Genomic DNA, 13,243 nt, shown 5'->3' with positions numbered 1-13,243 from the left:
AGCAAATGCGTGTTAATTATGTTTTGTAAAAAATGAAAAATAAATCATCATAAGTTTATCATCAAATGCATTTTGAAACAATGTTAATATAAGTAATTTCCAATCAATATTCCAACAAACTTTTCGGTAACAAACTTATTTTGAAAATTCAAGCCGGTTATACATCTCTAGCTTTGTTTAGCTTGACTGCGCCAATAACAATACCCAAGCCAGAGGTTGAGTGTCAATAGTTTTTCAATTCCTTCTTGCTTCTGACTCATTTCCTCACGTTTCCCATTGGTGGAGAGCTCCTTAAAGGACGTACTTAAAGTGTTTTCCCCCAATAGCATGAGAGAAGGAGGCAAGGAAAAGGGAAAGTAAAGGAGACTTATCCAGTGTTCTTCCTTCTCAGTTTTATAGCTGCGACCACTGCAAATCAAAGCTGTACCATGTTGTACAGTACATTATATTATACATATACAGAACATAATTGTGTCTGTGGAAAACACAAATGAAAATACATATTTGACAACTCTTACCAAATCACTGACTATATCTTCAAAGTCGCTTTAAAATGTACATCTTCCTGCAAATGTTTAAGGATAACATCTCAATATTTTCTGAAACATACACAAAATTTTGCTTCTTTTTTGACATATTGTAAGTAATAGTTTCTTTATTAATCAAAACTTGTGTGTGTTGCAGCATTACTCTCCTTCGCTCAGTCTCTGCAGAGAACACAATGGCCTCATGTAACTGTATCATATTCTCCTCCACACTGACACTGTTTATTCAGGTGGTGGACCCCCAGAGTCACACGGGTCGGCAGACCAGCAGACTTTTCTTCAGGGCAAACAAACCGATGGCAGATCTCATCTAAGACATAAAGTTGTTTTTCTTCTTCTTGCAAATGAGCTAAACTGGTTTAACGAAATGAAAAGTCAACAAGAAAAGCTATACCTGCAGAGATGATGGGAATATAACACCACACTTTACCTTTTTTATAGAGAAAAACCTTGTCATTATCATGCACACCATTTCTGTTATTCTTTATGAAGAATGTGTTTTATGGAGAACAAACCTAGGGAAGAAAAGTCACCATATCAGCTGCATGAGCGAGCAAACAACAGTCCAATCGATGCTTGTGTCTCCAGTTCTTTGTGCAATATCTGATGTGCAGTATGAGTTTTAATTTAAGGTTGTTTTTTGTCATATAATATGATCCATCCCCTTAATGTTGTTCTGTGAATAACCAGATGGGGGCGATATGAGCTGAGCTGAGCTAGGCAGTATCCAGGATAAAGCAAACCAGGCCCAAGAAGTGCTTTCACCAAATTCCCCGCCTCACTCAGTCACAACCCTGAGTCTTTGTCATAGCTCTGGCCTGCGGTGTCAGTTTTACACTCACTATTTACCTCTCTTACTTTGATTTGTGTATGTTTTATTTAAACAAAACACAAGGATACAAATCTGTTAAAGATTTTAAAATAATCACCCATCATCTATACCTCTTATCCTGTTCAGGGTCGCGGGGGGCTGGAGCCTATCCCAGCTGTCATTGGGCAGAAGGCGGGGTACACCCTGGACTGATCGCCAGTCTATCACAGGGGTGACACATATAGACAGACAACCTTTTGCACTCACACCTATGGGCAATTTAGAGTCACCAATGAACCTAACGAGCATGTGTTTGGACTGTGGGAGGAAGTCCAAACTGGGGTTTGAACCAGTGACCTTTTAGCTGTGAGGCAACAGTGCTGCATGTTACAAGATGTTCAAAACAGGAATCTGTAGAGACAATTACAATTGTACAGCTTTATGCTTAAATAAAAATCTTACATTCAGGCATTAAACTAAAAGAAATCCTAAAAACAATCAGACACTTTTTATTCGAAGTCGAGGTGAAATGAAAAATGTCATTTTAATCCTTTTAGATCACATCCCCGGTAATATTGTGCATCTATTTGACAGTATAGGCCAAAAAAAATACAGAAAATCCATTTCTTCGTATTCTTATATCAAAATCTGATCATTTTTTCTTCTGGTAAAACTAAATTTCACGTGTGCTTACGCAAGTTAGCACCAAACCAATTAATCTGCAACATTTAGCCGCAGAGCACCAAGAACGCTCGGTCAGTTAGCTAGCTACTGCGCTGTGGAGAACGTCTGTCTACGCCCACTTCTCAACGATCAAATCAAATCCCTCTAATGATATGTCCCGCCTGCACGTCCTGTTTCACTCGGAAATACGATACGGAAACTAGATACTCTCGAAATGCCGTTTCAGCTCGACTTTAAACACTTAAAATTTGACTGTTTAAACAGTAAACCACACAGTTTACAAAACTATTACATCATAAGTAAATCCTGAGAGAAGCAAAAGGAGTTGCTCTGCACGCACATCTTCACCTGCCTGCTTTTCTCTGTGAGGAGTTTTAAAGTAAACAAATGAAGTCATTACTTTAACAATAAAACAACAAGATAACTGAGGAGCATGCTTATCTTATCAGAGCCCAAAGCAAAGTCTGGATAAGAGTCGCAAACCTCAAAGGACTTCAGCTCACACTGATCAGGCAGTTTGTTGTTTTACTTTGTGTGTCTTTAATGATGATAAAACATCAAAAGTGTCATTGATTAATGGTCACTTGATTGACACATACAACATGCACACAAACACACCAAACTGCACATGGCTTTGGGGGTTTGCGCAACCGTCTTTTGCATGAATACACAACAAGAAAAACGCACGCATGCAAACTTAAGCAAACTAGCTGTGAACCTCTCGTGAACCTCCACTCTGTAAACTTGTGTAGAATTTCATTTGAGGAGGGAAAGTGTGTCTCGCTTCCTCGGATTACGTTCACTTAAGTGCATGTTATTGTAGTTTTCCAAAGAGGAACAGTAGGGTGGACATTACAGGACACAATGACACAGTGTGGCTGCTGGAATTCTTTCAAAAAAAGCAGATAAGAGGCCAATAATCACTCTAAGCACATTAACATAATCAGATTCACATTCAAAGAGCGCCGCAGGAGAAGAAACTAAATAAGTGGCTCAAAACGCTTAATTGGATAAACTTTGCATGGGGTTTGGTATTACCCTGCTTATATTATGGTATTGGGAGCGAGGAAAAGATAAGCACACACCCGATAGCGCTCTCTCCAGTGTAAATAAAGAAGGATGTGCAGACAGGAGTCATGATGGAGCCCAGGGGAGGAGGAGGAAGGAAGAGGCTGACCAGACAAGTAGGCGGAAAAAGGTGAAATCACAAAGAAGGCAACAGGGTCAGGAAGCAGCTGAAAGCGAGAACAGAAACACACAGCGGATTTCTTCAGAACACTGCTGCAGACAATCATTAAACTAAGTCCTCTCGGGGGGTTTAATTCATGTTGTGGTCTGTGTGTGTCATACACTGGAGAGTTGGAGAGAGAAAGAGGAGGGGCCTGGAGTGAACGTTATAACAGACATGCCCTCTAACCCTACAGCAAACATACGTTACCATGACAAGACGTCACCTGGGGACATTAAATGTACACAGAGACGAGAGAGAGAGTCTGCAGCAGGAGAGAGGTGTGGAGTGTTCAATTAGGTCGATGGCAGGAGGCTACAGTGCGAAAGGAAAGGGGGCTTCCTATAACTTGGAGAGAGTCTGGTGTGCTCTGATGTTTAAACAAAGTGTGCTCTTTGAAAGCGAACACGAAACTAAGGCACTCCTCTGGAAGAAAGTAAAAGGCCTTAATTCAGTTGGCATCTTCAGACTGCCAAGAACAGCCTTCTTCAGGGTATAAAGAGAGATACACTCGGGGGTAAAGTTGGAAGACAGTTGGAGCCACGCTCGAACCGACATTAGTCCAAACAAGGAAAAGTAAACTGACAATTTTTGACCCAGGTACAGATCATTGCCTTCGAATAGACTTTAGTTCAATTTCCTCATAACCCACCCAGCAGGCCACACACGCACAGCCCTGAAAAACAAACAGGGTTCTGTCACTTGGTCAATGGCTCAATCCATGTGGAACTGAGGCCGAGCAGATCTCAATTAGAGGAGGGGAAAGTAGGGCGAAGTATGGATGAGACGGCAAGTTATTGGAAATAGTTTGGATCATGCTGAATGGATAATATTTTTTATATGTATGTAAAAATAGAGTCTGTGAGTGTGTGTGTGTGTGTGTGTGTGTGTGTGTGTGTGTGTGTGTGTGTGTGCGTGTGTGTGAACAGGGGTGGGGTGCTTTGCCTAAATTGCAGTCCTCTCCCTGCAGCTCCTCTGCGTGGATCTGGGGCGTGTTCTCTCCCGTTATAAAACAAAACTCACAGTCCTGCAACTCCTGCAGCTCCGGAGAGGCAGTCTGGATTTACAGTCAGGGGACATTCATCATCTTCATCATCAGTCTCTCTCTCTCTCTCTCTCTCTCTTTCTCCCTCTCTCTGTCCCTCCCTCAGACACCCCCACACTCCCTCTCTCTATCGCTCTGTCTGTCTGTCCTCCGCTCTAAAGACGCACAGCATCTCTTTTCTTTCCTCTTCTTCACACTCTTCATCATGTCCACAAACGGCGCAGACGGGGACTTGCTGCGGATCCCTCTGGGGCTCATCAACAGCGCGGGGAAGTATCTGACCGCGGAGGCTTTCGGCTTCAAAGTGAACGCCTCAGCCAGCAGCCTGAAGAAGAAGCAGACGTGGACCCTGGAGCAGACCGGGGAGGACGGCAGCGCGGTGTTCCTGCTCTCCCACCTGGGCCGCTACCTCGCCACGGACAAAGACGGGAACGTTACCGCGGACAGCGAGACGCGCGGCAAGGACTGCCGCTTCGTCATCACCGCGCACGAGGACGGGCGGTGGTCCCTGCAGTCCGAGCCCCATGGCCGGTTCCTAGGCGGCAGCGAGGACCGGATCACGTGCTTTGCGCAGACCGCCTCACCTGCGGAGAAGTGGAGCGTGCACCTGGCTGTGCACCCGCAGGTTAATCTGTACAGCTTCGCGCGCAAACGCTTCGCCCACCTGAGCGCGCAGGGGAACGAGGTGTCCATAAACCGGGATGTTCCCTGGGGAGTCGACTCGCTTGTCACTCTGGTCTACCGGGACCAGCGCTACCACCTCGAGACCTGCGATAACCGCTTCCTCCGCAATGACGGCAGCCTGTCCACGAAAACGGACAAGGATACCGGCTACATGCTGGAGTTCCGCTCCGGGAAAGTGGCATTCCGCGACTGCAATGGCCGCTACCTGGCGCCAGCGGGCCCCACCGGCACGATGAAGTCTGGGAAGAGCATGAAGGTGGGGAAGGATGAACTGTTTGGCCTGGAGCGCAGCCACGCGCAGGTCGTGCTGACTGCAGGCAACGAGAGGAACGTCTCCACGCGGCAAGGTGAGGCTCTGCAGACACTCAGAGCCAGAGAGAGAGAAAAAAAATCTCATTTGCATGAAGTCACTGCATAACTGGGCACAAACCACATGCAGCTGTTGCATGATTTTGATGTCTGTGTGAGAGAGAGAAGCATTAGAGAGTCCTGTTACTTCATTTTCCTCCCACCATGTGTTTTTCATTACCATGCTCTCACTTTCTCCCCCCTCCCTCTCTCCCTCGCTCCCTCCTTTTGGCCACTCTGCCTAGCTTCACATTTTTCTGCAGTAATTCTACCCCTGCATTGTGGCTGCTGGTTCAGGGTCAGGCTCCAGTCTACAGTTATCCGTCATTCTCTCTCAGAATAGACAGAAAAACGAGGAGAGATTTGTTGAGGAGACAAAAAAAAGGAGGAGAGGCAGAGAAAACAAGGAGGGAGGTGTGACTCAGGCAGTCCTGCAGAATGTGGATCTCTGTGCCACATGAAACCTCTTTGTCTTGATGCCTCTCAGTCTCACTCTGTGCTGCCATGCACATGGGACTGATCGTTTATCCATGCAGTCGATATGCTTTAATGCAGGAGGAAATGGTGTGTGAGTGTGTGTGTGGGTGCACATTCCAGCAGAGATGGATTGTAGAAGAGGGAAGATAATCTTTGTTTGAAAGAGGTCGGTGTAGGGCAGTGACTCATGACCTGGTCTTTCATTTCAGTTCTGGCCATTAACAGATGAGGAGACACTCGTATAACACTGTTAAAGCACCACCAGTGCCTCTCTGCTGTTTCTGTAGGCAGTAACTCCTACTGAGCACAGTGTGGGCGTGCACAGGCGTTTTGTTAGCCAGCAGCTCAAAGGTAAAAATTAGGTTTTTGTGTCACTCTTTTAATGAGCAGAGAGGGCCTTTTCCCAGAACTGTGTTGGTGCAGAAATTAATTTGTAGGTCAAGAAGCCTTTCTGCTCTCAGTTTGAATATTTTCTTCCAAAGCCGTGTTAGAGCTGCACTAATCTAGCTGCTTTATGTAACATGAAAGGTGTTGTAGAAATGCAGCTCTCCTGTGCCCTTCAGATTGTTTTAGCTTCTTGCAGCTAGTTGTTTTAGTTTTATGTCTTTTAACTTTTACAGATTTGGTTCAGTCTCATTTGCATTGTCTTCAGATGCAGCAGGCAGCTTTTTTTTTTTAGTGACAAAGCTCTGATAATCCAGCAGCACAGTTTGGGACGAGCAGGTGAATGCAGAGCAGCATTTAGCAGCTTAAGAGCCAGATATTTCTCCAGGAGTTTAACCAAAGCAGACTCGCTAAGTAATGAGAATATTGGACTTTTATTGAACAGATGGCAAAAAACATGAGCCCAACTAAATGCTTATGTAACTGCATGTCTGCTTGTTTTGTGGCCTACGTGGGCAACTGCTTGTTGACATGTCCAGTGTATGAACTTTATGGTTTAAGCTAATGATATATCAGAGGTGTTTACAGCTTGTTGTGCTGCGTCAAAGAGATCTCTGTTTGGTTTTCTTTGGCGGCACCTGTGGCGATAAAAGGTAATTGCAGGAGAACACTTCCCAGATATCCAGACAGTGCTGCATGTGTGACGTCGAAGGTTGGCTCTGGTTGTAACTCTTGATTTTCCTTGCTGACGGTCGCTTTCCTTTTCAGACTGTTTGCTTCATCTGAGCGTCGAGTTTGTTTCTTTTTCTTTGGATTTTCACTTATTTTTGAAGTCGTATCTGTAGTCATCGATCTTTTCTTTGTTTGTTCAGCCATAGTAGATTACTGTTTACTCGCAACACTTGCAGAGACCGGAAAAGCAGCTGCTTAGCTCCGCCTACCCTCTCTGGCAGACCAACCACTGCTGGGTGATGGAAAACGCGTCAATAACTGGGCGCCGCTTATGATTTTTTCCACATGAGACACCCAGTCTGTAATACTGCAAATGCAAAGGCTTACATCAGTGGGCCATAGGCTCAATCACCATTGTGTTACCTCATTCGGCAATAAATAGTGACTTAGCAGACATTTATTTAAATGAAAATCTTCGAGATTATTACTTTAATATTGAATTCATACTGCGTTCCTGGTGTTCTTATCAGTCTTTTTTCCCCATTTGCTATCTACTGATAGTGATTTAGCTTCTGGGGTTCTGGTATAGCCGGTGACTATGACTGTTATCTGCTTTCATAGTCAGTCATCCGTTTATATAGTCTAACAAAGAGCTAAATCATCTTCAGACAATAGGTGATGGGGTCAGGAATTACATTATGATGTGGCTCTTTTTCTCTCCACAAGGACTGTTTCCTGGCATACAGAGTGATCAACTGTACTCAGACTGCAAACAGACTTCAAATGAATCACTCGTGTCCCTCGTCTACATTATCTGCATTAAAACATGGATATCTGTTTATGGAGATTAGCTGTTGCATATCCAACACCTTGTTATTTTAATAAAAAGACCTAATAACTACATATTTAACTGTTTAGCTACACATGGCCTGGCTCATAAAAAAGGACTATTTACATTCTGAATTCAGGAGAACTTCTTTGGCATGTGGACTGGAGGAGCAGGGGATCGAACCTTCCTATTGAAGAAGCAGCATTTGTCCACATAATGTCATTAGAGTTGAATGCAATGCAGTCGCATTTAGTTTTTTGGCTAATGACTGCAGCTATTGTGTTTTTTGGCTCTTCTGCTATAATGTTCTCCACCACCTCCCTACCTTTACTCGGTCTATTCCAGACCTGGAACGTGCCCAGCGTGTGTGCTTTAGTACAAAAAGCAGGTGCAGCAACCCCCTAACCAGCTTGGCACTGAGAGTTCAGGGTGCTCTGCCCCTTTAAGAGTTTATCTGGGGAACTTCAGAGGGTAGAGCGGTTTCAGACAAGGACGAAAACCTCCAGAGACAAATGAAAACTGACAGCAGACTGCCCCACTTTTCCAGGCATGGACCTGTCAGCCAATCAGGACGAGGAGGGAGACCAGGAAGTCTTCCAGTTAGAGATGAGCCGCGAGGACAGGAAGTGTGCCTTCAGGACCGCTGCTGGGAAATACTGGACTCTGACACCAAGCGGAGGACTGCAGTGCACGGCCTCCACCAAGTAACCACACACACACACACATTAAACACACACTGCATCACGTTGCATATCATGAGTTCAAACATATCCATCCTTCACGGACGGTTCACTGAGTATGTTAACGCCTCTTTCACAGGTCTGCCAACAGTTTCTTTGAGCTGGAGTGGCGTGACGGTCGTGTGTGTGTGCGTGCGGGTAACAACAAATATGTGGTTGCTAAGAAGAATGGTCAGCTAGCTGCTACTATTGACAGCGCAGGTCAGTGATGCTTCTGATGCACTAAGTAATTAAGTCATGGATAACTCTCTGACCTACCTCGTCTTAACTAGGATATCTTTGCACTCTCTCATCCCTTAAGCAGAGACAAAACAGACCAGGGAACCAGTTTCCAAAAGCATATTCAGTTGATAATATTTGTACCTTTTATGTTTATATTGGCTCTGATTATCTTTTAGCTTCAGGCTGCGTTTGAGAAACAAACAACCTAGCTTTGTTTGACACGACTCTAATAAGCCGGTCTCTTCAGGGGAGGCTGAACAGTTCCTGATGAAGCTCATCAACCGTCCCATCATCGTCCTTCGTGGGGAGCACGGCTTCATCGGAGCTCGTAAAGCCGGAATCGCGACCTTGGACTCCAACCGAGCTTCGTACGATGTTTTCCAGCTGGAGTTCCACAACGGAGCCTACTCCCTCAAAGGTAAGCAATCACTACACAGACCTGTTGTGGTGTTATTGCATGTTTACCGATTCACTTCAGCCGGCATCAGCCATTAGTGTTTCCTCTTCAATAATTGTAAGGGGTGTTTTTTTTGTTTTAATTTGAAGTAAAGATAATGAAAGGTCATACTATAAACACACCTGGGTTCTTCTTAGACATGGAACATCAAGACAGTTTGTTCAGCTGCTGCTATAGTTAGCTTAGGTTGTTTATAGGTGCTCTGCTTGTTTTCATGTTAGGATTCCTTTAGTGTAAAGAGCCAAGCAATACAACAACAAAATAAATCATATCTAATACATAGAGTTAGTAGTATACTGTACATCCATTCTTCCATTCATTAAAGTCGAGGTGAAATGAAAAATGTCATTTTAATCCTTTTAGATCACATCCCCGGTAATATTGTGCATCTATTTGACAATATAGGCCCAAAAAAATACAGAAAATCCATTTCTTCGTATTCTTATATCAAAATACGATCAATCTGCAACATTTAGCCGCAGAGCACCAAGAACGCTCGGTCAGTTAGCTAGCTACTGCGCTGTGGAGAACGTCTGTCTACGCCCACTTCTCAACGATCAAATCAAATTCCTCTAATGATATGTCCCGCCTGCACGTCCTGTTTCACTCGGAAATACGTCACGATACAGAAGCTAGATACTCTCGAAATGCCGTTTCAGCTCGACTTTAAGCAATACTGCTTATCCTGTTCAGGGTCACAGGGGGGCTGGAGCCTATCCCAGCTGTCATTGGGCGCGAGGCGGGGTTACACCCTGGACTGATCGCCAGTCAATCACAGGGCCGACACACAGAGACGGACAACCACGCTCACACTCACACCTACGAGCAGTTTAGAGTCACCAATGAACCAAACTAGCATGTCTTAGGACTGTGGGAGGAAGCCGGAGTACCCGCAGAGAGAACATGCAAACTCCACACAGAAAGGCCCACTACATCAAACTAGGAAACTTCTAGCTGTGAGGCGACAACCAGCTGTTAAAAATATATTTATATTTTTGTATATATCTTTAATAGGAGCGGAACAAAATATCCGTTCTGACTCAAATATCGATATTTTAATATTTGGCGCTCTGAGCAGATTTCCCTGCGATTTTGACTCACCGCGTCACGACTTCATGACTCCTCATTCCTCGCTTGTGACATGAATGATTGATGAAATTTGATTAATAATGAGTAAATAATAATAATAATAAATAGTTACATTATTTATGTGATATGAACTTATGAGTAATACATTTGTCTTAAAACTATATAGGTAAGTTTAAGTAAATAATTATTGTGAGGTTTATCTATAAGGAAGCTGGATAATGACCTATCAATGACTTATGGAGAGGGGGCGGGATTAAATAACTGTACTTCTTCCCACTCCTTTTCGGATGTGTATACTGAGTCATTGAGTGTTTGACAGTCAGATACTGCATTGTGCTTTCTATTTGTGTAATATTATTTTCTGTATGAGCTTCTTGCTTTTTACAAGTTCGAAGTAAATTTAATCCAATCCAATGAGGGTAATGTAAAAGGATCCGAAGAAGAAGTTAATCGGGTATTGTGCAATATATCAGTTATCGCAGAATCTCTGTATCGTGGGCCACGTATCGCGAGTTACCCTGCGATTCCCCTGATCTTTAATCATACCTGGTAATGGAGGGGTTCTCTGTATCAGCCATTACTCAAGTCAAGGTATCACGAAGGAAAAAATGTATCGGCACTTCACTGAATGATATCGGCTCCTCATTATCCTCTTCACAATGTCCTATCTGCTCTTGTCTCTGTGTGGGCCTCAAAATCAGTGCTCACCACAGCCCTGTCTAACTCAGCTGTGCGGTAGAGAAAGTCAATAAATGAAACGTCTAAAGCGAATAATATTACAGCTTATTAATGAGCAACTGTCAGTCATCTAAAAACACCAAAACACCTACTTAGCAAACAGTGAATCAACACGTCCTGCTGTCCTTCCTCTGCATGTAGCATTCAAATTAAAAGCATGATGAGAAGAGTCATTTCATCTGTTTGTTTTATTATATACAGCCACTTTGAATACGTAAACAAACCAGCTGGAGCTATGTGTCCTGTGTGGCATCATTAAGTGTGTGTGTGTTGTTTGTCCAGACGCACAGGGGAAGTATTGGTGTGTTGGAGACGACACGGCGGTGGTGTGCGGCAGCTCCACGCCCGTCCAGTTCCTGTTTGAGTTCTGTGACCTCAACAAGATGGCCATTTGCGCTCTGGGTGGGAAGTACCTGAAAGGAGACCACGCCGGAGGGCTAAAGGCCACTGCCGACTCCCTGGACAACGCCACCCTCTGGGAATACTGAGGAAGCACAGCCGGACTGCTCCACTGTCCGACACAATACTTTAAACTATTGATAGAAACTGTAGGTAGCTGTTTTTTTTTTTTGCATACGTGTGCGTGCCTGTGTGTGTAACTGTGAACTCGTCTGGATGGATGTGTGGTGGAAATTGAAGCTGATTAACTGGAAGTCATGGCACCAAAGCACTACAGGTGTTTATTTTATATTCTCATTATCTCTTCTTACTGGAAACGTGTACGTACGCTGAGTTGTCGCTTGATGGACGAATCAAAGTGTGGTTGCACATTGTTTGTTTCACTTCCAGTCAAATTTACACAAGATTACTGTAATTATTTGTGCCTATCTGTATTAACTACTGGAGTAAACAAACATCTCTAATGCTATAACTCATAACCTACAATATCTAACCTCCTGCTTTATCCTGCTTTTGTGCTGCTTTCATCTCCTGCTCTCTCTCAGACTATAACACATAGCACACATCAGATAATGGGATGTTAATGATTTACATGTTTCTGCTGTAAATAAGGTTTCTTTTCTGTCTGTAGACGCTTCAGAAAACAGTAATCATGGAAACTCGAGTGAAAGAGCGTGTTGAGGCTGTGGCTGGCAGATCTCTCTAGTTTCCTTTCATACTCTGACATGTGCAGGCGGATAAATCTGTATATAGACAGATGCCTCTACAGAAAGTAGTCAGTAGTCTAAGGTTTCCCTTCAATGATATAAATCTGCACATTTATTTCCTGTCCTCAGACTAGTTAAAGATATTAAATTAAAGAGGACAATGTTAAAAGGAGTCAAAGGGAGGTGTTGTTGGTAAGAGATTGTTACTACACACTCAAACGCACACAAATTCATCCAAATATGCAATTATAGATGCACAAATTCCAACTGTGGCTCAAAACTCTGCACAATACTGCAGTGTCCAACTGCAAGAAAATGAAAAGCACATGTTTGTTGTGATGAGACGTCTGCCTTAGATTTGGTGCTGCTGCTGCTGCTGTGTAAACACATGGAGAGAGTCAGTCATTTCTCTGGCTGTTAATGTGTCTGTGCCTTCCATTAAGTGTTTCAGTCCTTTCTTTATCATGTTCCCACATTTGAAACGGATGGAGTCAAACCCCCAATAAAGTTTTTCCTGTAAACAGTGGACCGTGTGTTGAGTTCGTTCATCTGGGTGTGGATACATGGAGATATTTTCTACCAGAGAAAAGGGTTGTTTTTAGCCATGCTAGCGGCTATATCGTTAGCATTGTTAGTCAGCCAGTCAACCACTTTGGTCGGCACTGAGATGCCTTGTTTTCAGTAGCTCTATTAAAAAGCTAACACTGTATGATTTTGTGCGAGATTCACACTAGCCGCAGCTGTGCTTTGTGTTGACTGCTAATTAGCTAAAGTTAGCATGCTAATACGCTATACTAAGATGGTGATCATGTGAGCAGTATATAAATGGATAGATAGATAGACTTTACTGATCCCAAACTGTTAAATTGTGGTGCTACAGCAGCAAGTTATCAAAGCAATAAGCGAGCACCAGAAAAGATATATAAATAAACATACTATACAGGGTGGTAGGGATGTTGATGTGCGAATGCAGTGTGCATTGTTATTGAATGTTAAACATCAAGTTATCATTGTCGTGAGCATGCTAACAAGTTGCTAGCTTGGCTGCAACTCCTGTTTGTAATTTAGGTGAACAGGTAGTTAAAAGCCCAGAAAAAAAGAGGTAAGATGAACAAACAATATGCACAGCTTCTTTGAAGGCTGGTAGTCTTTGAAAACATGTGACCTTATAAATAGCTAGTCAA

The 13,243-nt window shown here is 43.5% G+C and overlaps 1 protein-coding gene across 1 annotated transcript; it reads left to right on the top strand.

The window, feature by feature from the left end:
- Positions 1-4,302: 4,302 nt before the first annotated feature.
- LOC138594953 (fascin-like) lies at positions 4,303-12,585 on the top strand. Its single transcript, XM_069666243.1, has 5 exons — positions 4,303-5,344; positions 8,255-8,411; positions 8,527-8,648; positions 8,917-9,087; positions 11,236-12,585. Exons 1-5 carry the CDS (start codon positions 4,519-4,521, stop codon positions 11,439-11,441), a joined length of 1,482 nt encoding a protein of 493 aa, XP_069522344.1. The 5' UTR covers positions 4,303-4,518; the 3' UTR covers positions 11,442-12,585.
- The last annotated feature ends 658 nt before the right edge of the window (positions 12,586-13,243 follow it).

Source organism: Semicossyphus pulcher, unplaced genomic scaffold (assembly GCF_022749685.1).
Source record: "Semicossyphus pulcher isolate SPU_LCO1_2020_fin unplaced genomic scaffold, fSemPul1.0.p SCAF_17, whole genome shotgun sequence".
Taxonomy (NCBI): domain Eukaryota; kingdom Metazoa; phylum Chordata; class Actinopteri; order Labriformes; family Labridae; genus Semicossyphus; species Semicossyphus pulcher.
The sequence above is the reverse complement of the archived record's forward strand: the minus strand, read 5'-3'. Positions and strand labels throughout refer to the sequence as shown.

Excerpts from the sequence above, each read along its gene's own strand:
- LOC138594953 (XM_069666243.1), top strand. The coding sequence starts at position 4,519 with ATGTCCACAAACGGCGCAGACGGGGACTTGCTGCGGATCCCTCTGGGG. Across the intron at positions 5,345-8,254 it reads GAACGTCTCCACGCGGCAAG|GCATGGACCTGTCAGCCAAT; the intron begins GTGAGGCTCTGC and ends CCACTTTTCCAG. Across the intron at positions 9,088-11,235 it reads CGGAGCCTACTCCCTCAAAG|ACGCACAGGGGAAGTATTGG; the intron begins GTAAGCAATCAC and ends TTGTTTGTCCAG.